Source organism: Herpailurus yagouaroundi, unplaced genomic scaffold (assembly GCF_014898765.1).
Source record: "Herpailurus yagouaroundi ecotype Mexico unplaced genomic scaffold, PumYag 29, whole genome shotgun sequence".
NCBI classification, from domain to species: domain Eukaryota; kingdom Metazoa; phylum Chordata; class Mammalia; order Carnivora; family Felidae; genus Herpailurus; species Herpailurus yagouaroundi.
Genome location: NW_024412377.1, coordinates 75,894,796 through 75,917,208, shown reverse-complemented (window position 1 = coordinate 75,917,208; position 22,413 = coordinate 75,894,796). Strand labels below are relative to the sequence as shown.

The 22,413-nt window shown below is 31.9% G+C and overlaps 1 protein-coding gene across 26 annotated transcripts in view; it reads left to right on the top strand.

Moving 5' to 3' along the window:
* PPIP5K2 (diphosphoinositol pentakisphosphate kinase 2) overlaps positions 1 to 22,413 on the top strand; it is a 72,257-nt gene that overhangs the window by 2,380 nt on the left and 47,464 nt on the right. For 16 of the 26 annotated variants that reach the window (XM_040447289.1, XM_040447375.1, XM_040447361.1 and 13 more), the window contains 13 exons: positions 1,404 to 1,767; positions 6,230 to 6,425; positions 8,927 to 9,017; positions 10,223 to 10,308; positions 11,392 to 11,546; positions 13,816 to 13,917; positions 15,049 to 15,210; positions 16,762 to 16,883; positions 18,437 to 18,538; positions 19,661 to 19,747; positions 20,485 to 20,560; positions 20,642 to 20,751; positions 21,457 to 21,542. In XM_040447289.1, coding sequence (XP_040303223.1) covers positions 1,642 to 1,767; positions 6,230 to 6,425; positions 8,927 to 9,017; positions 10,223 to 10,308; positions 11,392 to 11,546; positions 13,816 to 13,917; positions 15,049 to 15,210; positions 16,762 to 16,883; positions 18,437 to 18,538; positions 19,661 to 19,747; positions 20,485 to 20,560; positions 20,642 to 20,751; positions 21,457 to 21,542 — 1,501 coding nt within the window. In that variant the 5' untranslated portion in view covers positions 1,404 to 1,641. The remainder of the gene's footprint in view (positions 1 to 1,403; positions 1,768 to 6,229; positions 6,426 to 8,926; positions 9,018 to 10,222; positions 10,309 to 11,391; positions 11,547 to 13,815; positions 13,918 to 15,048; positions 15,211 to 16,761; positions 16,884 to 18,436; positions 18,539 to 19,660; positions 19,748 to 20,484; positions 20,561 to 20,641; positions 20,752 to 21,456; positions 21,543 to 22,413) is intronic. The other 10 variants (XM_040447334.1, XM_040447352.1, XM_040447327.1 and 7 more) reach the window with 1 other exon arrangement.

Here is a 22,413-nt window from a genome sequence, read left to right as displayed (position 1 = left end):
CTAAGCCATCCAGGCGCTCTTAGAGCAGTGGTTCTCAAAGTGTTATTACCAGGGCAGCAGCATCAGCATCACCATAGAATTTTAAAAATGCAGAGTATTGGCTCCCACTTTGAGACTTTAGTATTTTAACAAGCCTTCCTGGTGATTCTGATGTGTGATGAAGTTTGAGAACCACTTCCTTGAGTGTTGATACTTTAGTAGCATGGTACTTTCCAATTTATAAATCAGAGTTGAGTAGCATTTGTCTTTTGAACAAGTATTTCTACCTTTTTTAATCACAAACTGTTTTAAATTTCCTAACACCGTGCAATTTTAATTTGAAAATTGGATACAGTGAAGCCTGCCTAGGTACACTAGGGTTTCACTATTTAATAGGGAGCCACCAATTAAACTAGAATTACATACATCTTTAGAAATAAGAGTTTTGGAGTTACACTTTACAGTTTTTTATCTAACATACACTCCCAACTCTTAAGAATATTTGATCAAATAATTTATTATATTACCAGTAATCCAATGAATTATTTGATATATAGTTTCATCTTGGTAAGTAATTAGTTTTAATGTGACCAAGGAACAAGTACATGTAAACAACTTTGGTAAAGAATGTTTTGAGATGTCACTGTTATATGACACTTCTTGAACTGATGTTGATAGACATCTGTTTATGTGGAAAGCTTGGGTGTCAATCACATAAAATTTTTGCAGAATTTGTTACACTTGTACATTTTTTTTTTTGAGGAGAGAATCCATAGATTTTTATTAGTTTAGCCAAAGAATTTTTGACTTCTAAAACTTCAAAAGCTGCTGTTAAAATGAAATATTTTCTTTATTCTCGTTTTATTGATATTTTTTGAGACTAGAATGCAGAAAGGTTTTATTCCCTAAAAAAAATAAAAATAAAAAAAGCCTCGTTTGCGAGTTGAACTTTCAAGTTAAAGCCTTTTAAAAATTGATTTAATGAGTTTTCAAATTGATTTATAGTTGTCAATGGGTTTTAAATTTACATTGCATTTTATCTGGGGTTTTTTCCCCCAGATATTGATCTGATCTATTCAGATATTACTGAACTGTGTTGCAAAGGAATTCAGCTTTTAATGGAATTTTGTTATAATTTGAATAATTTTCTCACTTATTAGATATTTTTGGACTTAAAGAATTTACTGTGTATTTTTATTGTTACTGTTACTGTCTTTTTGTTATTTTTGAATCAGTTTGTTGAATTGTTAAAATGTAGATTATTGAATATCAAAGCCTAATTTTTTAATATCATGGAAGAAAATGTCTTTGTATTTGAAGGTATGCATCAAATTACTGGTACTGATTTTACAAGTATCATTTTACTTTTACATGAATGTTTTTGAAGTACAGTCTCCAAAATTAATTTTTTCATTGTATTTTAGGTAGAAAGATTGTTGCATCGACTCACTGAAGCACTAAGCCTCTCTTTTAAACTTCATCAACAAATGAAGCAATGATATCTGAGAACAGAAGAACATTTGCCAACTAACTGTCATCACAATTTCAAGTGATTGTAAAAGCAAAAACAAGCTGCAACAGACCTTGTATAGTAGAGAGAGAATGGTTTATTTAAAAGCCATTTTAGTATAGTGCTTTATATCTATATCAAATGAAATAAAAATGAGTGAAGCCCCCAGGTTCTTTGTTGGGCCTGAAGATACAGAAATAAATTCAGGAAATTATCGACATTTCTTCCACCATGCAGATGAAGATGAGGAGGAAGAGGATGAGTCTGTAAGTTGTTTGGTGAGAGAAGACCAGTACAGTATAGACTTCTTACTCATCACTGTTAAAGTGAATTATTACTGTCTAAATTGTGAAGCCATTTTTGCACATAGTAATTTGTTGGAAGTATTTTGCACTAAAACAGCATGTTTCATTACCACATTATTGAATCTATGTTGCATCAAGAAATCCAATCAGGAGTCAGAGTTCTAAGTTGTTTAATGATGCTTATTCTAGTGTCTTTCACTGGTATGCCTAGCGTGACACAAGACTCAGTTGAAAACATGGCAAAAAGAATAGGACCATAAACCAAAAGGATTTCTTGTATGTAGAAGTACCTAAAAAATATGTCAAGAGAAAGAAGTAAGTTGAAGGAAATCATTTTAAAGTTACAAAGAAGGACTTCTTTGCTTTGTTAAGTTTGTCATGTTGTCAATACAAGTGATGCTTGACTCAAAGATAGCCTTATGTATTAACTATTCAGAAGCCTGTAACTGTGTGGCTAGGAGAGGCTACCTCAAGTATCCACAGGGGTGTTTAACTGTGTAAGTCTTACTTTCTTTTTGATCTGATCTATTAGGATGTATAACCATAGTGGATCTTCAGGAATAACACCCATTTATTATGTTCATTTTACCATAGTTATATTAGCTCAACATTTGTCTTGTTTTCCCTTTACACATAGACATTGCTTTACTGTGAAGACTGATTCAAGGTACAAACTTATGTTTTTTTCCCCTCATATTTCCAGTTCGAAAGAGAATTTTGTTTTCAAACCTGTTATACTTGGTAAAAGTAGTTAAAAACAAACCAAAAATAGCTATTAGATTATTCTTTAAATCTTTTTTCATAATTATTTAATACTTTTCCCAGTGCAGTTATGCGTGTCTGAAATGTGAATCAGACTGCTTTCACTTGAAACCTTTCCCATCCACCTCTCATCCTCAGCCCAGGAAAGATGATTTTCAAGCTTCTCTTACGAGCAGTGCTTTTCTTCATCTGAAGTATTGTCTAGAAATCCAATAAGTAAAACAGGAAAGCAGACCTTCTCTGGCTGACTTAAACTAGGAAGTGCTATTGACTCAGCTTCAAGTACTCCTATCCCTTTTCACTAGAGTACATCTGAACACACTGTGAATGTCACTGACCATCAAGTCCACTTTTTCCAGATTAGGACTTCGGTCCCTTATATTCAGAACTCTATTTGTCTCTCTTCCCTTCTACCTTTTATGTTTCAGCAGTATCAAATTTTTGCTTTTCACGTGTTATTCTATGTTGTGCCATGCCTCTTCACCATTGGGTGTATTCCTTTATCTGTGTAGAATGCCCTTTTCTGGGAAGGGATACCTTGTGAATAGTTTTTCATTCTTCAAAACCCTGCTCATTATTCATATTCATTCTTCCCCTTCTCCTTGTAAACTTGAATACTTCTTCCTCAGTACCATTCTATACCTTAACACATATACTTGTATTCCATGTATCATAATGTACTGCATTGTTACTGTAATCCCTGTTAGATTCACAGCACTTTGAGTGTAGGTAGTTTCTGTATATCTAACTTTTAGTATAATTCTTAGACTATTGGTACGAATTAAATTGAACTCACATTTGTGATGTATAATTGTCACTTTTGAGTAGCTTCAATTTGGTTCATTTGACCTATAGATTGTTGACCTGTAGAACAAAATGATTTGTTCTAGGTCATTCTGTTTTTAAGATTAAAGGTATGAATTTCATTTTAGACCTTAAATCTGACAAAGTAATTTAGATCTGTTTAAAAAGTAATGACATGCTATCATGTAATTTTACCTGATAGGAAAATTCTGTGATTTTGTCTTAATAATGCAGCTTGATTTGTGCATTTTAAACTTGAAAGTTTCTAGTTGATCTTAGCCAATGAGTAGATATTAAATAGATCTGTAATAAACAAAATTTAACATTTTAATATTAAATAAAATAAAAGTAGCCTTTTAATCTGTAAAACAGTAGGAAGTGTTAGGTCGAATGCTGTTTTTACTGAAGTATAATTGACATTAGTTTCATGTGTACAACATGGTGATTCAGCAATTGTATACATTACAGAATGCTCACCATGATAAGTGTAGTTGCCATCTGTCACCATACAAAGTTTCTACTTTGTATGCCCTATGCTGTATTTTTCATCCCTTTAACTTCTCTATTTTATAACTGGAAGTCTGTACCTCTTAATCCCATTCACGTGTTTCACCCATCCTTGCACCTCCCCTTCCCACTGAGAGCCACCAGTTTGTTCTCTGTGTTTGAGTCTAGATGTTTTGTTTTGTTTTTTTTTATTTCTTTCAGTTTTTAGATTCCACATGTAAGTGGAATCATAAGGTATTTGTTTTTCTGTTTCACTTAGCATAATATCCTATAAGTCCATCCGTGTTATTGTGAATGGCAAGATTTCATTCTTTTTCTTTTTCTTTTTTTTTTTTTTTTTTTTTTTTTTAAGGTTTATTTTTGAGATACAGAGAAAGAGCACAAGCAGGGGAGGGGCAGAGAAAGGGGGACAGAGAATCCAAAGCAGGCTCCAGGCTGATACCAATGAGCCCGATGTGGGGCTCAAACTCACAAACTGCAAGATCAAGACCTGAGTCGAAGTTAGATGCTCAACCAGCTGAGCCTCCCAGGCACCCCTTCATTCTTTTTTATGCCTGATATATATATATACATATACATACATGTATATATATCCTATATCTATATATACATATATATACATTATATATGGTATGTGTAATATATATAATATATATCACATGTGTATCCATTTATGGATGGACACTTAGGTTGCTTCCATATCTTGGCTGTTGTAAATAATGATGCAGTAAACATATCTTTTTGAATTAGTGTTTTTATTTTCTTAGTAAATACCCGGAAGTAGGATTAATAGGTAATATGGTATTTCTATTTTTAAATTTTTGAGGAACCTCCATACTGTTTTCCACAGCGGTTGCTCCAGTTTACATTCCCACCAACGGTGCATGAGGATTCCTTTTTCTCCACATCCTTGCCAACTCTTGTTATGTCTTGTCTTTTTGATACTAGCCATTTTGACAAGTGCGAAGTGATGTGTCATTGTGGTTTTGATTTACATTTTCCTGATGATTAGTGTTGTCGACCATCTTTTCATGAATCTTTTGCCCATCTGTATGTCTTCTTTGGAGAAATGTCCGACTAAGGTCCTCTGTTCATTTTTTAATTGGATTATTTAGGTTTTTTTGATGTTGAGTTGTAGGAGTTCTTTGTATATTTTAGAAGTTGACCCCTTAATAGATACATCATTTGCAAGTTTCTCCTCCCATTCAATAGGTTGCCTTTTTTGTTTTGTTGATGGTTTAGCTTGAGTACTTTTGTTGGCTAGGGAAATATTCATTAGGAACATCATGAGCTGGATAGAGGCTTTTGATCAGGAAATAATTGAATAAGAGAACATAAAAGTGGATAATCAAGGTGGAAAGACAGCAAATCCTGGGAAGGTTAGGATTTATAATCAAATTCAATACCAATTTGACCTCTAGATTTTATGAGTTAGAAGAGGCAATGAGGAAATCTAATTTTAGGCATAAAGAATAGCAATTTAAATCTGATGTTATCCTATTTTATTTTTAGATTTATAAGAGAGAGTCTAGTAAAACACCTGAGCATGGATTATATTGTCATCTGAAATATATAAAATATGGAAGGGGGAGAACTAAAAAGAAAAACTAGACACAGCTTTATTTATTTGGTAAATTATTAACTATTTAAATGCAGAGACCTCAGAATGAATCTTGAGTGATTTTGTAAACCTGTGAGCTGCTCATAAATTATTTCTGTCTCCTCCTTTTTTTAGTCTCAGGATGAACCATGGCCTTTGAGCTATAGTAGGGGTGCCAGAGATGAGCAACACCATTAATGGGAATATTGAGTATAAAGATAGGAGCTTCAAAGAGCATTGACACCTCTGTTAGCAGTTTGTCTTTCTCCAAAATTTTCTTCCAAGTTGTCATTGGTGACCAACTCCTATTCAAGCTCAGTCTCCAAAAATAGTTCAACACTGTAATACAGCTTTGTAGTCAGAACATCTTATTTTAGGCAAGAGAATTCTTTATCTCACTCTCATTGGTCTTTTTACTTGGATTAGATAAGTTTTGGCCCTTATTTTCCCCTTTCTTTTGTAAGGAGAACAACAAGTGTTGAAGACAGTCAAGAAAGGAGTATTTAAGTTTAAAATCAGAATGAAAATAGTAACGATGTCCTGAAAGTGTATTGTTTTAGAATTTTTTCCAAACCTTTGTAAACAACTATTTGTTATTTATTATAATAACAATGTAATTTTGAAAAATGCCTTTTTTGGTTAGTGTGTCATTTGTATTAATCACATCCCTCATCTACTTCTGAACAAGATTTAAAATAGCTCTACTTTGCAGTTCGTATTGAGTCAACCTGATTTTTTTGTTTTGTTTTCCTTCTGTTTTAGCCACCGGAAAGACAGATTGTGGTTGGAATATGTTCCATGGCAAAGAAATCCAAATCCAAACCAATGAAGGAAATTCTTGAACGGATCTCCTTATTTAAATATATCACAGTAGTAGTATTTGAAGAAGATGTTATTTTGAATGAACCAGTAGAAAACTGGCCTTTATGTGATTGTCTTATTTCTTTCCATTCTAAAGGTATTAAAGAATGGGGTGGGAACTACTTTTATCCTCTTATAATAAAACCAATACATACTAATTGTAGATTATTAGGTAAATTAGAAAAATAAAATTAAACTTACCCACTCTCACAGATCAGTGTTGCTAACATTTTGATATATTTCTTTTCAGCCATTTTTCCTCTGTGTATTTTTTAAAAACAAATTTACTATTACAGTGTATATGTAATTTTATATTTAATTTTCCATTAACTATATCGAGGTTTATTTTCCTTTCATTACATTCTTCAGAGACCTGATTTTCAATGACATCTTAGCTTGTCATCATGAGGATATACTGTAACATTTAGCCAGTATCTTAACAATTAGTGTCCGGTTTTCACTATTAAAAATAGTGAAAAATAGGTTGATGAATCCTTTGAAAGTATATCTTTGTTACTCTAAGTTATTTAGAATGAATTCTTGAATTATTGAATATTTTAAGGTCTATGCTTTTGTCATATAGAAAATGATGTTTCCTCATATACATACTTATATTTTATTTCTGAGGCGCTTAATATTTGAATTTTAGACTTTACTCGGTTTCTTTTATAAACCAAAGTGAAATATAATTAAACTTCAGTATTACTTGATGGTGAAGTATGCCTTCATAGTAAAACCCACTAATCAAAATTATTAGTGAATATCTGAAATTTTTATTACCCAGTTATCTGTGAATTAAATGTATTTCTTACTAAGAACTATAATTTAAAAGATAAGTACTCAGTTATAAATGAATTCACATTAAAGCAAACTTGTTACCAAAATATGTAATCTCTAGCTGTGTTAAAGTTTCACTTTACTTAGGTATTCAAGAAACGTCTTCAGCCAGAAAGGGGTGGAGCATGTTTGAGACTTCTTGTGCTCCTATAGCCTATAGAGAAGCCAAGGCCCTGGTCTTTATAAACTGAAGTCCTTTATTTCAGAGAATATGAAAATTAGCTTATCTTTGAGGGTAAGGTTTCTTCCCTTACTACTACATGGTTCTTCCTACAGAGCTATTTATTTGCTTGTAAAAACTAGGTGCTCTCCAAGGTGATATCCCATATGCTGTCTCTTGGTAAGGGAAATGTCCTCTTTAACCACAACAACAACAAAAGCAGGGAACTGAATAAGGGTTCCTATATGCTGAGTTCTGTTAGGAAACGTAAAATCATAGACCTCGAGATATCTTTATGACAAGTGATGAATTCTTCTGAGAGTCTTTACAAAAGTAGAAGGGTTTGTAATTTGTGGCCAGGTGATTCTAGGTATAGAGTACTTTCATTACATTTTAAAAACTAAAAGGAATTTAGGAATAAGTCTTTTTTAACTGACTGGTTTTTTGTTTATTTTTTTTTAACATCAGTATGCCTTAGTACTTAACTTCTCCAACTGTTCCGATAATGCTACAAAACACAGTGTCTTCACAGGTATACTATAGTATGCTATAGTTAAATTCTAAAGTTATGCATACCTAATGATTTTTACTCTATTTCTTCAATTAGATATTCATTAAAATATTTTCATTTAAGGAATAATAATATTTATTGGGAGCTTATTATGTCAGGTACTGTGCTAAGTGTTTTATGTATACTCCTTGATGGAGTTCCTCCAAAAACTGTACTAGGTAAGACTGTCAAAATACCCATTTATAGTTGTGAATCAGGGGCTGAGAGATTTTAGGTAAATTTGCCCGAAATCACGTAGCTAATGAAAGATGGAGCCAGGACTTTGGACCCTGTTATATTAACCTTTAGGGAATACTGCCTTACCATCTCTAAGTAATAGGTATTGATGGATAAAACTGGAGCTTTTAGCGTCAATACAGACAGCATAGTAGAATCATTAAAATGCTTTAGATACTTTAGGCCTCTTACTATATCTGCCATTTGATTTCTTTTCCTTGTAATTAGTAATTTTACCAAAGGCTAGTAATTTTTGAGTTCATTTCTGATAACGTTGACCTAGTAACAGCAAGTATGATTCTACTCATATACTTTATATTTAGAGCATATCTTTGCAAGAGAATTAACTTTTGTTTTTGCTATTTTAAAGATGCATAAATTCTTTGAATTATCAACAATTTATATGTATAGATATCAAATTTAAAAAGTGAGAAAAAGAGTTATATATATTTTAAAAATCACCAAGTGATTGTGATATATTTATTTATATATAGATTTCTGTTTGTGTATGAGGTAATCTTAACTTTTTATCAGTGACTTTGAATAATCAGGTGTTGACTAATGTGTCAGTGCTCTAAATTTGGTTATATAACCACTAGCTTATTGTGCCTTATCAATCAAATTAACTAGGAAAAAATAAGACTTATTAATAGTATGTTAAGTTTTATGTGTTTATTTTTCCATGATTTATATGGAAAGTAGTGATAATAAAACTAACCTTTTATCAGAAATGGCATAAATTCAAATTGATAAAGTTATAGATGTCAACTTATCTTGAGATTGTACAGAATATGTTAATAATATGTGTTCTTAGGATTTCCACTGGACAAAGCAGTTGCCTATGCAAAACTCAGGAATCCATTTGTAATCAATGACTTGAATATGCAGTATCTCATACAAGATAGGTGAGTGATGGAGATGGCTGAATAAGGGAAGGAAAATTAACATTTATTTAGGATATACTGTAAGCGATACGGCATCAGGTGTTTTCATATACGTTAATTTTTGGTATCCTCTAAATAATAATTAAGAATAGGTATTTATACCCAATTTTGTAGATGAAGAATCTTGAAAATCAGGGAGATGAATTGATTTGCCCAAAGTCACAAGTAGTCCTGCAAATAGTGGGACGAGGACTTAAACCAGATTTATTTAATTTCTGGAGTCTACTGAACCCCTGAAAATTATGAACAACTTCTCTGTCATGGTGACTGATGATGAAATTAGGGCTATACTAGATTATTTTTAATGGTAAAATGCAACTGTTTTGAAAAATACCTCACTATATTAGCATTCATTTTACAGGTCAAAAGCATGGATTTCCAAGAGACACTGTAAAATACAAATATATTTATTTATATTGTTTGATGTTTCACTCTGATGGCTACCCTTATGATTTCACCAACATTTGATTTTCCTTTATGTGAACATTACAATATGAGATTATATGTATGAAAATACTTTATAAACCATAAGGCCTTATGGTTTTTTGTTTCTGGTATTCTGTTCTTCCAGATAGTGACATTATTGATATCTAAAACTTTAAAACATTTTTCCTAGATTTCCATATTAATACATGCTTATATGTTATATACATATATATGAAAATGCATATTTACTTTAAGAAATTTGGAAAATAAAAGCATCAAGAAAGGATTTTACCCTGCCACCATATCTATCATATTTTTCTCATATAGAAAGCAATATGTACATGGACTTACATTTTACACATTTACATTTACACATTTACACACAATACAATGAACATTTTCCCATGCCATTAAATATTCTTTAGGTATAAAGTTTTTAATGGTTAGGTAATATTCTGTCATTGCTTATAGCAACTTTATTTGACCATTTCTTTTTATACATTTACATTCCCAATTTTAAATGTTAGTATTTTAATATGCCACATAAAGTATTGTGCAGACATTTTTGTTTTAATATTGCATATTATTTCCTTTGAATACATATTTTTTTGATACTTTAAATGACAAATTTTTTATTTAAAAAATAAGGCTTGATATCCATGCCTTTTTAGTAATACAGTAGTAATAATGTACTTGTGAAATAGAATAAAACAATAAAGGATGTTTTCCCTTTTTTTCAGGAGAGAAGTATACAGTATTCTTCAGGCTGAAGGTATTTTACTTCCACGTTACGCAATTTTGAATCGTGACCCAAATAATCCCAAAGGTAAGAGTAAGAGATTTTGAGCGAGCTGCCTTTTGTCACTCAACATACTTTTGAGCCACTTCCCTTCTATAATTAAGTAGAAGGAATTTGAAGAATTCATAGTATTTTGTTTACTTTTTTTTAAAGAAATGAACCAATTAAGTATTATGTTCAGTTGAAGTGTAGCACTATAAGCTAAAAGACCCAGTAATAATTTAAGAGTTATATATCCTACTTTTCTTTGGTTTGCATTTGACATCTATTTGGGAAATGTAAAGAAGAATTTTTAAATTATGTGCTTAATAAATTTGTATTGATTAGTGTAAACAAGTGATTTATCTCTGACTTGAATTAAGCATTAGAAACTTCACACTAGAATGCTGTGATTAAATTTCTGATGACTAGGAATTTTGAAATCTTATTACCTACTAATGTCTTAAAGCACCCTTTGCTTCATTTTTCTGGTTATCTAAAACATAACATGTAAGTTATATATAGCAGTCTAAAAAAAACCAAGATAAATGTTTATCTGCATTAAGATTTAATGTTCTGATAAGAGTATTTTAGGGAATTCTGATGATTTTATTGTATCTAAAAGCAACTTTTATTAAAAACAAAATATAACATTTATTATCTGTAATAGGGAACTTCCCTCATTTGTCCAGAGGTAAAAAAATAATTTCCTAATTAGATTGCTTGCTTACTTTGTATAGGTTACTTTAGTAACCTGAATAATTTCATGTTTTATAGTATCTGTGATACAAATGATCCCTTACATTTTTCAGAAGATGATAGCGTTCTAAAATTATTTCTCAGTCTTTCTTGTTGGTGTCATTTCCTATCTAACTTTGTATTCTGCGGATTGATAAGGTGAAATGACAGATTCATAAGATTTTGAAGAAAAACTATAGTTTTTAATGTCATAGATCATAGATGTTGATGTATGTTGTTTGCATAAATAGTTTTAACTAAAATCAAATCATATATTATCCAAGCTTACTTTTCTTTGTAATCTCCATTGTAGTAAAAACTTCAATAATAATACTATTATTTCCAGATAATATACAGTATGTAATTTTTCCTGATGTTCTGTTTGACTTCTAGAGTGCAATCTGATTGAAGGTGAAGATCATGTAGAAGTAAATGGTGAAGTTTTTCAAAAGCCATTTGTAGAGAAGCCAGTCAGTGCAGAGGATCATAATGTTTACATTTACTACCCAACATCTGCTGGTGGTGGAAGTCAAAGACTTTTTCGGAAGGTAAACCTTTGTTATCCCAGGGAATACTGTTCTTCATACTTTGTGCAAATTTTACTAAAAGTAATCAAGTATTTAATAGAATTAAGACTAAGAACGTATCATTTAGGAATAAATGAAAACTCGTACTCTTCTTTGTTAGAAAAGCAAGGCATTATTTTATTTTTTAATGCGATGCATGCAAAATTTCTAGGTACAAAGTATGAAGAGTATTATTTGATTTCATTTGCATCTTCCAGTTATGTATCTGGCCTATGAGAAATTCAGGTAAAGATCAGCAGTATTTAAGAAAAATGACACCTTGGGGCACCTGGGTGGCTCCGTCAGTTAAGCCTCCAACTTAGGCTTAGGTCATGATCTTGTGGTTTGTGAGTTCAAGCCCCGCGTCCGGCTCTGTGCTGACAGCTCAGAGCCTGGAGCCTGCTTTGGATTCTGTTATCTCCCCATCTCTCAGTCCCTCCCCTGCTCGTGCTCTGTCTCTCTCTGTCTTTCAATAATAAATAAGTGTTAAAAAAAAAAAAAAGAAAAATGGCACCTTAGGGCACCTGGATGGCTCAGTTGGTAGAGCATGCGACTCAGGGTCTGAGTTTAAGCCCCACATTGGGCATGGAGCCTATTTAAAACAGAGAGAGAGAAGAAAAATAGCCCCCAAGATGGATGATTCATAGACAAAAATAATACCAATAATTTTTACATACATGACAGTATGCTCAAAATTGCACCCATAAGAGGATGTGGAGAAACAGGAACCCTCTTGCACTGTTGGTAGGAATGCAAACTGGTGCAGCCGCTCTAGAAGAGTTTGGAGGTTCCTCAAAAAATTAAAAATAGACCTACCCTACGACCCAGCAGTAGCACTGCTAGGAATTTACCCAAGGGATACAGGAGTACTGATGCATAGGGGCACTTGTACCCCAATGTTTATAGCAGCACTCTCAACAATAGCCAAATTATGGAAAGAGCCTAAATGTCCATCAACTGATAAATGGATAAAGAAATTGTGGTTTATATACACAATGGAGTACTACATGGCAATGAGAAAGAATGAAATATGACCCTTTGAAGGAACATGGTTGGAACTGGAGAGTGTTATGCTAAGTGAAATAAGTCATACAGAGAAAGACAGATACCATATGTTTTCACTCTTATGTGGATCCTGAGAAACTTAACAGAAACCCATGGGAGAGGGGAAGAAAAAAAAAAAGAGGTTAGAGTGGGAGAGAGCCAAAGCATAAGAGACTCTTAAAAACTGAGAACAAACTGAGGGGTTGATTGGGGGTGGGTGGGTGATGGGTATTGAAGAGGGCGTCTTTTGGGATGAGCACTGGGTGTTGTATGGAAACCAATTTGACAATAAATTTCATATATTAAAAAAAATAAAAAATAATAAAAAATAATATTAAAGATTTAAAAAAAATTGTACCCATAATAAAATAAATGCAAATGAAGTCTAAAAGTTAATGACATTGAATTACTTTTTGGATTGCCAAAGATCTAAAAGATTGAGGTAGTTGGAAAACAAGCACAAGCCCACATGTTGTTGGCAGGAATGCAAGTTAATATAGCCTCTTAGCAATATAATTTAATAATACATTAAGATTTAAAATGTGTGTACATTTATAATCAAGGAAATGCAAAGAAAAAATTCAGTGGGATACTATTTTATATCCATTAGAGTGGCAAATATTAAGTCTAACAATACCAATTATAGTAGAGCAGTGGGAACTAATATATGTGCTAAGAGAACTCTAAATTGTTAAAACAGTTCATAAAGGATTTTGGCATTATCTTTGTATGTTGAATATGAGCACCTAGCAATTCTATAACCTGGTAATTCTACTTGTAGTATATACATTAGAAACCCTCTTGCACATGGGACACATATAAGAATGTTCAAAGCAAAACTGTTCTACTGACAAAAGCTTAGAAAACAACCGAAATATCCATTAATGAATGAATTCCATGTACGTACACAGTGGAAAATTCTATAGTAGACAAAGTGAACAAACCAGGTTACATGCAACAACATGGTTGAATCTAAGAAGCGTTATTCTTACCATTCATTGTATATTTATGCTATTTAACTTACATATAAATTGTAATTATGGTAGAAAATAATACAGCGTCAACTGTATAGTAAGTGTTGTTAAATACTTGTGCACCAAAAAATTTTTTTGGAAATATCTCAGATGGAAAGATATGGTGAAAGTTTATATTAATAAAATGAGATGAATAATTTAGTTTTTATATTCATGGACATCTTTGTTTTCAGATTGGCAGTAGAAGTAGTGTTTATTCCCCAGAAAGCAATGTACGAAAAACAGGCTCATATATATATGAAGAGTTTATGCCCACAGATGGTACTGATGTAAAGGTAGGATTGATTACAGTATATTTTAATTTTGTATTTAGTTTACCGATGGCAACAGAAAAAGAGATTACCCTTTAATTAGTTATATCTATATTCTGGATCTCTTTTTTTTTTGTGACTAGAGATTGTTAATCTGTTTTGTATTATGAATGCCTTTGACAGTCTGAAGGCCATGGACCCTTTTTTTAGAATAATGTTCTTAAATGCTTAAAACAGGATTGCCAAGGAGACAAATTTTATTGAAATACAGTTATAAAAATATTTAATAAACAACTTGGTGATATAATAAAATGTATGCTTCTTTAAAAGGACATTAAATAATAAAGCAGTAAAGGTCTAATAGCCACCAGTTTCTAAGCATTGATTAGCATAAATGATGTTTGAGATCCGCAGCAACCGTAGCATAATGTAAAAATATGTTTGACTTCTTTTGGTGACAGACAAGGTCTTAATTGCTTTACCTTCAGCCAGTCTTGGTCTAAGGTATAAACCTGATCATGAGCCTCTCCTTTAAAATTCTCTTATGGATTTTTGTTGACCAGAGGATAATAATCAGGTTCTTAAGTGTGGCATACAGAATGTTTCAGTCTGTCTTCTATCAACCTTATTTCTTACAGTATAAACTATACTAAATAATTTACTCTTATCTGAATACATCGTACTCTTTAACACCTCTGGCCTCTGTGTTAATTACCTGTGCTTGGAGTGCTGTTCTCTTTCTCATCTGCTTTTCATTCTATGCTGTCCCTCACCACCACCCCCATTTTTTAATCTTCCTTTTGGCCATTACTTTCTTTTATGTTTTTATAATTAACTTGTACCTCTCCTTTGTTAAACTTAAAACAATTTGAAAAAGATCACCTCATATACAACCTAGTATTCCCTCATAATGCTCAGCATAATCAATCTCTCCAAAGAACAGAACTTCAGTTTACCATTTTTTTGCCATGTTATTGTTTATAACCTTTTCCATTGTATTGAAAATTTTGGCATGTGAAATAGAAAGAGGTGTGAAATGAAGTCTGGAGACTGAAGTAAAGTTTTATTATTTTTCTTTTAGTTTGTTGTCTGCTGTTTTTTAAAATACATTTTGAATAATATAAAAATTTTTATATACTTTAACTTTAATGAAAGGTTTATACAGTGGGTCCAGATTATGCTCATGCTGAGGCTCGAAAATCTCCAGCCCTTGATGGCAAGGTGGAACGAGATAGTGAGGGAAAAGAAGTTAGATACCCTGTTATTCTGAATGCACGCGAGAAATTAATTGCTTGGAAAGTCTGCCTTGCTTTTAAGGTAAGATGTTTTAAAGGCCATACAGGCCCCTGTCAAAGAAATTCTAATGTCTTTTTTGAGTAAAAGAAATGTTATTTGGGCATTTAGTGGTAGAAGTAAGCTGAGAAAATAAAAATGATACATTTAAATGGTTTATGTACTTTTCAGGGAATTCTTATAGCGCCATTAATAAAAATACATCATAAATGAAGGCCTTTGTTTCTCTTTTATCTGTTACATAAAAGGGAATTTTGTCAATTTATTCAGAAATTAAAATGATGGAGGAAAACTTAACTAAAACAGTAGCATTAACCAATGTTTAGAGGTATTATTTAACATGCTTAAAACAACTGGTTGCAAGTACTATTTACTCAGAATTGATACATGATTGTTTTCTTGAATAAAAAAGGTCTTCAGTAGTCTTCTAGCCTTGGTAATACATCCTTTAGCCTATTTGTTGTATATGATAAAATGTGTTTTTGAAAGCAATACAAATAACATTCCTTAAAGAAAACTTTTTACTTCTAACATTTGACTAGTTCCCTCAGTCTACATCATTAGGTTTCCAGTAATGTATTGGTAAAGATTTAAATAGAAGTAGTACAAGTTGCATCTAACAAAGGATAAACTTCACCTTTTTGAAGTCTTGTCTTGAGTTATAATGTAAAGACTAGGATGTGTTACTGGTTATTAAATAATACTTTATGTCTTAATAATTTGAAGTCACTTTTATGGAAGGAATATTATCCTGTAAGTATATTTTAATAGCTTTGTACGAATTGTCTTAACTTCGTAATACCAGGATTCTAAAAGACATGACTTAAAATCATATTTATGCTAATGTGTCATGATTTGAATGTAAAATGCAGAAGTTAGAAAATTCTTGGAGCCTGAGTAGGAAATTTATACCTTGCAATGGTTTTCTTCTCCCAAATAAAATGTATTTAATTCATTTCAAGTGCTCACAAGTATATAGTTGTCAAGTTTTAAAAGATTCAGAACGAAGGGCACCTGGTTGGCTCAATTTGTAGAGCCTGCAACTCTTAATCTCAGGATTGTGAGCTTAAACCCCACAGTGGGTGTAAAGATTACATAAAAATAAAATCTTTCTTTAAAAAAAGATTCATAGGGATAATTGGACATTTCCTCTGGGACATATCTTCAAAACTATTTTTCTTTATGTTTTCCTTTATGCTTTGGATTAAAGTGATATAATTTCTACTATCACAAAATTTTACAAAGCCTTTAAAATTTTTTTTACTCTTTTTAATTAAATATTACTTGAAGAACTTCTTGATACAGTAGGTTATTTTTTGGCCTCTCTAGTCCCTGAAGCATTTTTGTTCCATATTTACTTCATGGTGTGGAACTAAAACAATCATATAGTATGTTTGACATATTTTCAGAGTACTCAGGTTACAGATGAGTAATTTCATTACTTACTATGAAGTAAACTAAGGTGCAGTAGTACATTTTTAGGCATTTATAAAATTTGATATGTTGTAATAAGACTAGAACATTGTGAATCCTAATTCAAATGTAACTTTAAAGTTTATAATTTATTTTAAATAGCAAACAGTTTGTGGTTTTGATTTGTTACGGGCCAATGGACAGTCCTATGTCTGTGATGTCAATGGCTTCAGTTTTGTGAAAAATTCCATGAAGTATTATGATGATTGTGCAAAAATACTTGGGTAAGAATTTTTTATCTTTTTCTTCTATACCTTTGTTATAGCTAATGCATAGTAGGTATTCAGAAACCAAATAATTGTAAATGCATCAAACGATCAGAATCTTGTAAGCACTCTAGAGTAAAAACAAATGTTCGCAAAATGACATCTCCAAAGAACCATGACAAATGTTTAATTATACTTCAGGATATCAAAGGCGGATTAATTTAGGGCCAATATAGATGAAGTTTTAAAGATACTTAACTTCATAGATTCACAAATATATACCGTGATTATTACAGTGATTGTTAGTCAAAACAGCTAATTTGTTAGGTTACTTTGTCCCTCAAGATTTTGATACATAATTGAAAAGGTTTAATTCTCTTACTTTAAGGTACAAAATGAATATTCATGAAATAAGTAACCAGGGTAAAATAGAAATATTTGGAATTCAGGGTTCTTTTGAATGATACTGCTTTCTACAAGCATATGTCAGTTAAAGATAATCCCTTGAGATTATTAGTGAATCCAAAAGAAAGTACTGCATGTAGAAAGACCATTTTTATATTCTTTGACCTATTTTCTTATACTTTGATTTAGAAGATTCATAAGACAAATATTTTTGAACCATTTCAAAGTATATATGACAGAGCCATAAGAAACTTACATTTTAAAATGTGTTGTCATGGGGCACTTGGGTGGCTCAGTCAGTTGAGCATCTCACTCTTGATTTCAGTTTAGGTCAAGATCCCAGATTGGTGGGATCAAGCCTCATGTGATGCTTAGCTTGGAGTCTCCTTAGGATATTCTCTCTCTCTCTCCCTCGCTCCCTCCCTCCCTCCCTCCCTCCCTCCCTCTCTCCTGCCCCTTTCACCCACTCATGCGTGCACTCTCTCTCCCTCACTGTGTCTTTCTCAAAGAAAGAAAGAAAGAAAGAAAGAAAGAAAGAAAGAAAGAAAGAAAGAAATGTATTGTCCTAATTGGAGTCAGCTTTTATAGAATATTTTAAAGATTGGTGAACTTAACCCTTAAGGTGAAATTTAGGGGAGCTTACTAAATTTTAGCATGAATAAGTGCTGAATTTAAGCAAAACAAAAAATGTTTTATAATTACTTAACATGTTTTCTGTTTTTAACCCTATTAGTAAAGTATAATAGAAATTTATTAAAAAAGAGCCACAGTATTTAGAGTAACTTCAAAAGTGATCAATAAACTTGTAAGAAATGATCCGTAGCCATAAAGAAGAGCCAATCTTGGTTTTCAGATTGTATCTATAAGTGCATATGATGCAGCTTTAGTGATTTATTTGAATCCAATGTGACTTATATTTTAAAACTAACGTAAATAATTAATAATTCCAAATTCATGGCATCTCTTTAGGGTGTTCTTATATACCAGTTTAGAACTGCTAATCTAATTTTTCTTTATCAGGATTGAGTCTTTGAGTTAATTTTTGTGTGCTGTAATCACAGAATCACTAGTTTGACTTTAATTTCATTGATTATATCATTAGTCATTAAGTACTGAGGTTTGCCTTAAAATAAATTAATTCTTAGCTTTTTATTTTTGTATCAAAGCAATATTGTAATGCGAGAGCTTGCTCCACAATTTCATATCCCCTGGTCAATACCCTTAGAAGCTGAAGATATCCCAATTGTACCAACTACATCTGGAACTATGTAAGTTTGAATATTTTCATTTAGAAATTCCTTGGGTTTTGTACATCACTCTCTGCTATTACAATAAAGATTAAATTTCTAAACGATCATTGGACACTTTACTCTGTATGTTTTCATATAATTCACTTTGCAGATGGAAAAATAGACTATATGCTTTTGCAAGGGTCCACCTAGACTAAAACTCTTTTGTATTGTTAAAAATAAAATCTGAAAAAAAATGAAATAAAATCCTGAAAAATGCTTGTATAACTATAGAACTATTGAATTAAGTCACAAAAATAAAGGAGGTACCAACAGGTATGTCACTTAAAGGTTCATAGTCAGTGGCTGTACAGCTTTTATTCTCTTATTGTATGAAGAAAAAATATAGAGTTTTATCTTGAGGTAAATTAATTAGACCAGTATTGCGAAAGTGTTTTATAATATTTTAGTGAAAATTACTGCTTGAAACTCACCTGCTACTCAGGTGGGTTGACCAAATGCTTCATATTTACAAGTTAGACATTTACATTAGCATGTTAAATATTCTGCGAAGGGCTGGTTGGGATGGAGAAACACAAATATTTAATTTTGTTTTAAACCAGTATTCTCAAACTATTTAACATAAAAATTTTTAGGTAACTTATTAAAATCCTGCAGGGTTGTGTTCTGTGGCCTGTAGTTTGTCAAACACTAAATTATACCCTAGCATTCTTTCTAAGACAGTTTTATCTTCTAGTAATTTAAGTTTGAAGTACTTGTTCTTCTTACAAGGGCAAAATAAATATAGCAGCTATCAAGTAAAGCTTTATTTTGCTTTGATTTAATAATAATTAATCTCTGCTACAGACCAAGTATTTTATGAAGTTCCGGGATTGTCATTCGTTTACTTTTATTCCAAAGTTAGCATAGTCATCTCTAGAGAAGAAGCTGATATATAGCTTAATATTACTCCTCCTCCAGCTTTGTAAAATCTTTTTAAGATTGGATTTGATAAAATTGACTAGTTGTTACAAGTACTATCTCAATAGGAAACTTTTTGAAATGGTATAAGATAGCTCTAAAGAAATGAGATGTTGTGTGAGTCTGAATTATATAACACAGATCTTTGTTAGAAAATTGAGAACTTTTATTTTATTTTAGGATGGAACTCAGATGTGTCATAGCTGTAATACGTCATGGGGATCGAACACCAAAACAAAAAATGAAAATGGAAGTGAGGCATCAAAAGTATGTTTTAAGGGGAATAATTTAACACTTAGGAGATAATTTAAGATTTCTGATAGGCGATTAGCTATTTTGATCAATACATCATACAGGAAAACTGTTTTCCCATTTCTTGGCCATTAATTTAAACCACTGGATGGAGACAAAATCCATTTAAAGTAATTGTATATATTAGCATCTGAAAATTATGATGGCAATATCCGTAAATTATCATCCATCTGACCTAACTTTCGTTTATTGTAAAAGTGTAAACATCCTAAGATGTTAAATCTTGGTTTGTTATTCTCTCACATTGCTTTCTCTGAGTCCTTGAACCTCTCAACCTTGTAGAAAAAACTTGGTAGAATAAAAGTTTGTTATTTCTATTCACTATTTGATTTGGAAATAATAAAAATTTAAAACTTGAGCCAATAAATATGTGTTGAAACATTTTTTATATATATATGTATGCAGTGACTTCAGAGAACATAATATGCAGTTTTACAATCATATATTCAGTTTCCATCATGAGAAAACTTTTAAAAATAATCTATAGTGATTATTAGCTTGCCGTGGTTAGGAGAATACCAAGTTTTGTCACTGACAGTAGATGAGCAACCTTCTATAGTGAAAGAGGACATACAGTATTTGAAATCCATAGACCAAGTCCCATGTCTTCATTTATAATTGATTTATGTTAAGTTTATGGTGGTAATAGTAATTATTGCAAAGGACTAACTGTGCTCTTTTGTTTTAATAAGATTTTTCGATCTTTTTGAAAAGTGTGATGGATATAAATCTGGGAAATTAAAACTCAAAAAGCCAAAACAATTACAGGCAAGTGCATTTGACTGCTTGTTGGTTATAAATTGCTAATGGCAAAGTAACATAAAAATTCAGTTCTTTATTATTTTATAGGAAGTGCTGGACATTGCCCGACAACTTCTTATGGAGCTGGGGCAAAATAATGATTCTGAAATTGAAGAAAACAAGTCAAAACTTGAACAACTTAAGACCGTATTAGAAATGTGAGAATATTTTTGAAACCCTTAATTTTGATAACTAAATTTGATAATAGTGTTCTTTTATAATGTATGACTTTCTATGTTAAGTTGCCTTCACAGTTTGATCGTTTTCCACTTTAGTGCTGAAGCTGAAGAGAAATTAGCGAAAGTTTAGTGAGACTTTTATTTGCACCCGTGAGAAAATAGATTGTTGTGTTGAAGTTTCTTGTTTTAGTTTTACTTTTAATTTTGATGAGAAACATTTGGATCTTTTATGAAGTACCACTTAGGATGAAAGCAACATGGCTAACTTGAGCACAGATTAAATGTTGTTTAAGTAAAAAACAATGCTTTAGTCAAGTGAAATTGATAACACCAGTATTACTATTGGAAGCTTTACATTTGGCCACCTAGAATCTTATTTCCTTAATTTTTTAAATGCCCATACATTTCTGTTTTATATATTTCTATACTTTGTCATCTCTTCAAATGTCTAACTTTTGTAGAGAAACTTTTTTGTGTTTTCCTTTCTAATGTGATTAGAATGACTACCTATGGTACAGACATTCTGCTAACAGTATTTTAAAGAATTCAACAATTAGTTAAAAATAGAGGAGGGCATTAATATGTAGATTTAATTTTCTCTAGATGGCTTTTAGTTTCTCTTTAAGAGGTTTCATTGAACACTTACTGAAAATTGTTCATTCCACTTGCCATTTTGTTTTTCAGGTATGGCCATTTTTCTGGAATAAATCGTAAAGTCCAACTAACTTATCTCCCTCATGGTTGTCCTAAAACATCTAGTGAAGAGGAAGGTATATCACTATTAATGCCTATTGTGTTTTAATTATATGTAGAGACTTATTACTCATTGTACTGCCTTTGGACCCTCTCCTTTGTAACAGTTAAGGAGCTGACATGCTGAATAAAGGAAAATTAAAGTGGAGTTTTGTCAACTTTGCTTTCTATCCTTTAAATAGAGGATAGATTGGGCCTCCTGGGTGGCTCAGTTAAGCGTCTGATTTAGGCTCAGGTCATGATCTCACGTGTTGTGAGTTCGAGCCCTGCATCAGGCTCTGTGCTGACAGCTCAGAGCTTGGAGCCACTTCAGATACCTGTGTCTCCCTGTCTCTGTCTGCCCCTCCCCTGCTCACATGCTGTCTCTCTCTCTCTCTCTCTCTCAAAAATAAATAAAAACATTAAAAAAATTTTTTGTTAATAATAAATAAATAAAGGATAGTTTACCCTTTAAGGAAAGGATCTATTTTATTTTAAAAACTGTAGGACTCCCCATTTACTCTGGGGTTGTTTCAGAAACCTTATTTAAATGTTACTTAATCGGTCCCTTTCTTCCTCTTTTGGTAGAAGAGGGCAGAGTATTCAGGAAGAAAGCTCAAAAAGTACAAAAAGACTATTTGAAAGAATACACAATAATCATGTTTCTAATTAGTTAATTTCCTCCACCAATTAAGTCTGAATAAAGCATTTAAATAAGGTCATTCTCCTAAAAGCAGTCAGCATAAAACTCCAAAAATTCATTTACGTTTTAAAATAAAAATGGGCAGATGGGTGCCTGGTTGACTGGTTGGGTCAATTGAGCATCCGACTTAGGCTCAGGTTATGATCTCATAGTTTGTGGGTTTGGCCCCGCATTGGGCCCTGCGCTGACAGCTCAGAGCCTGCAGC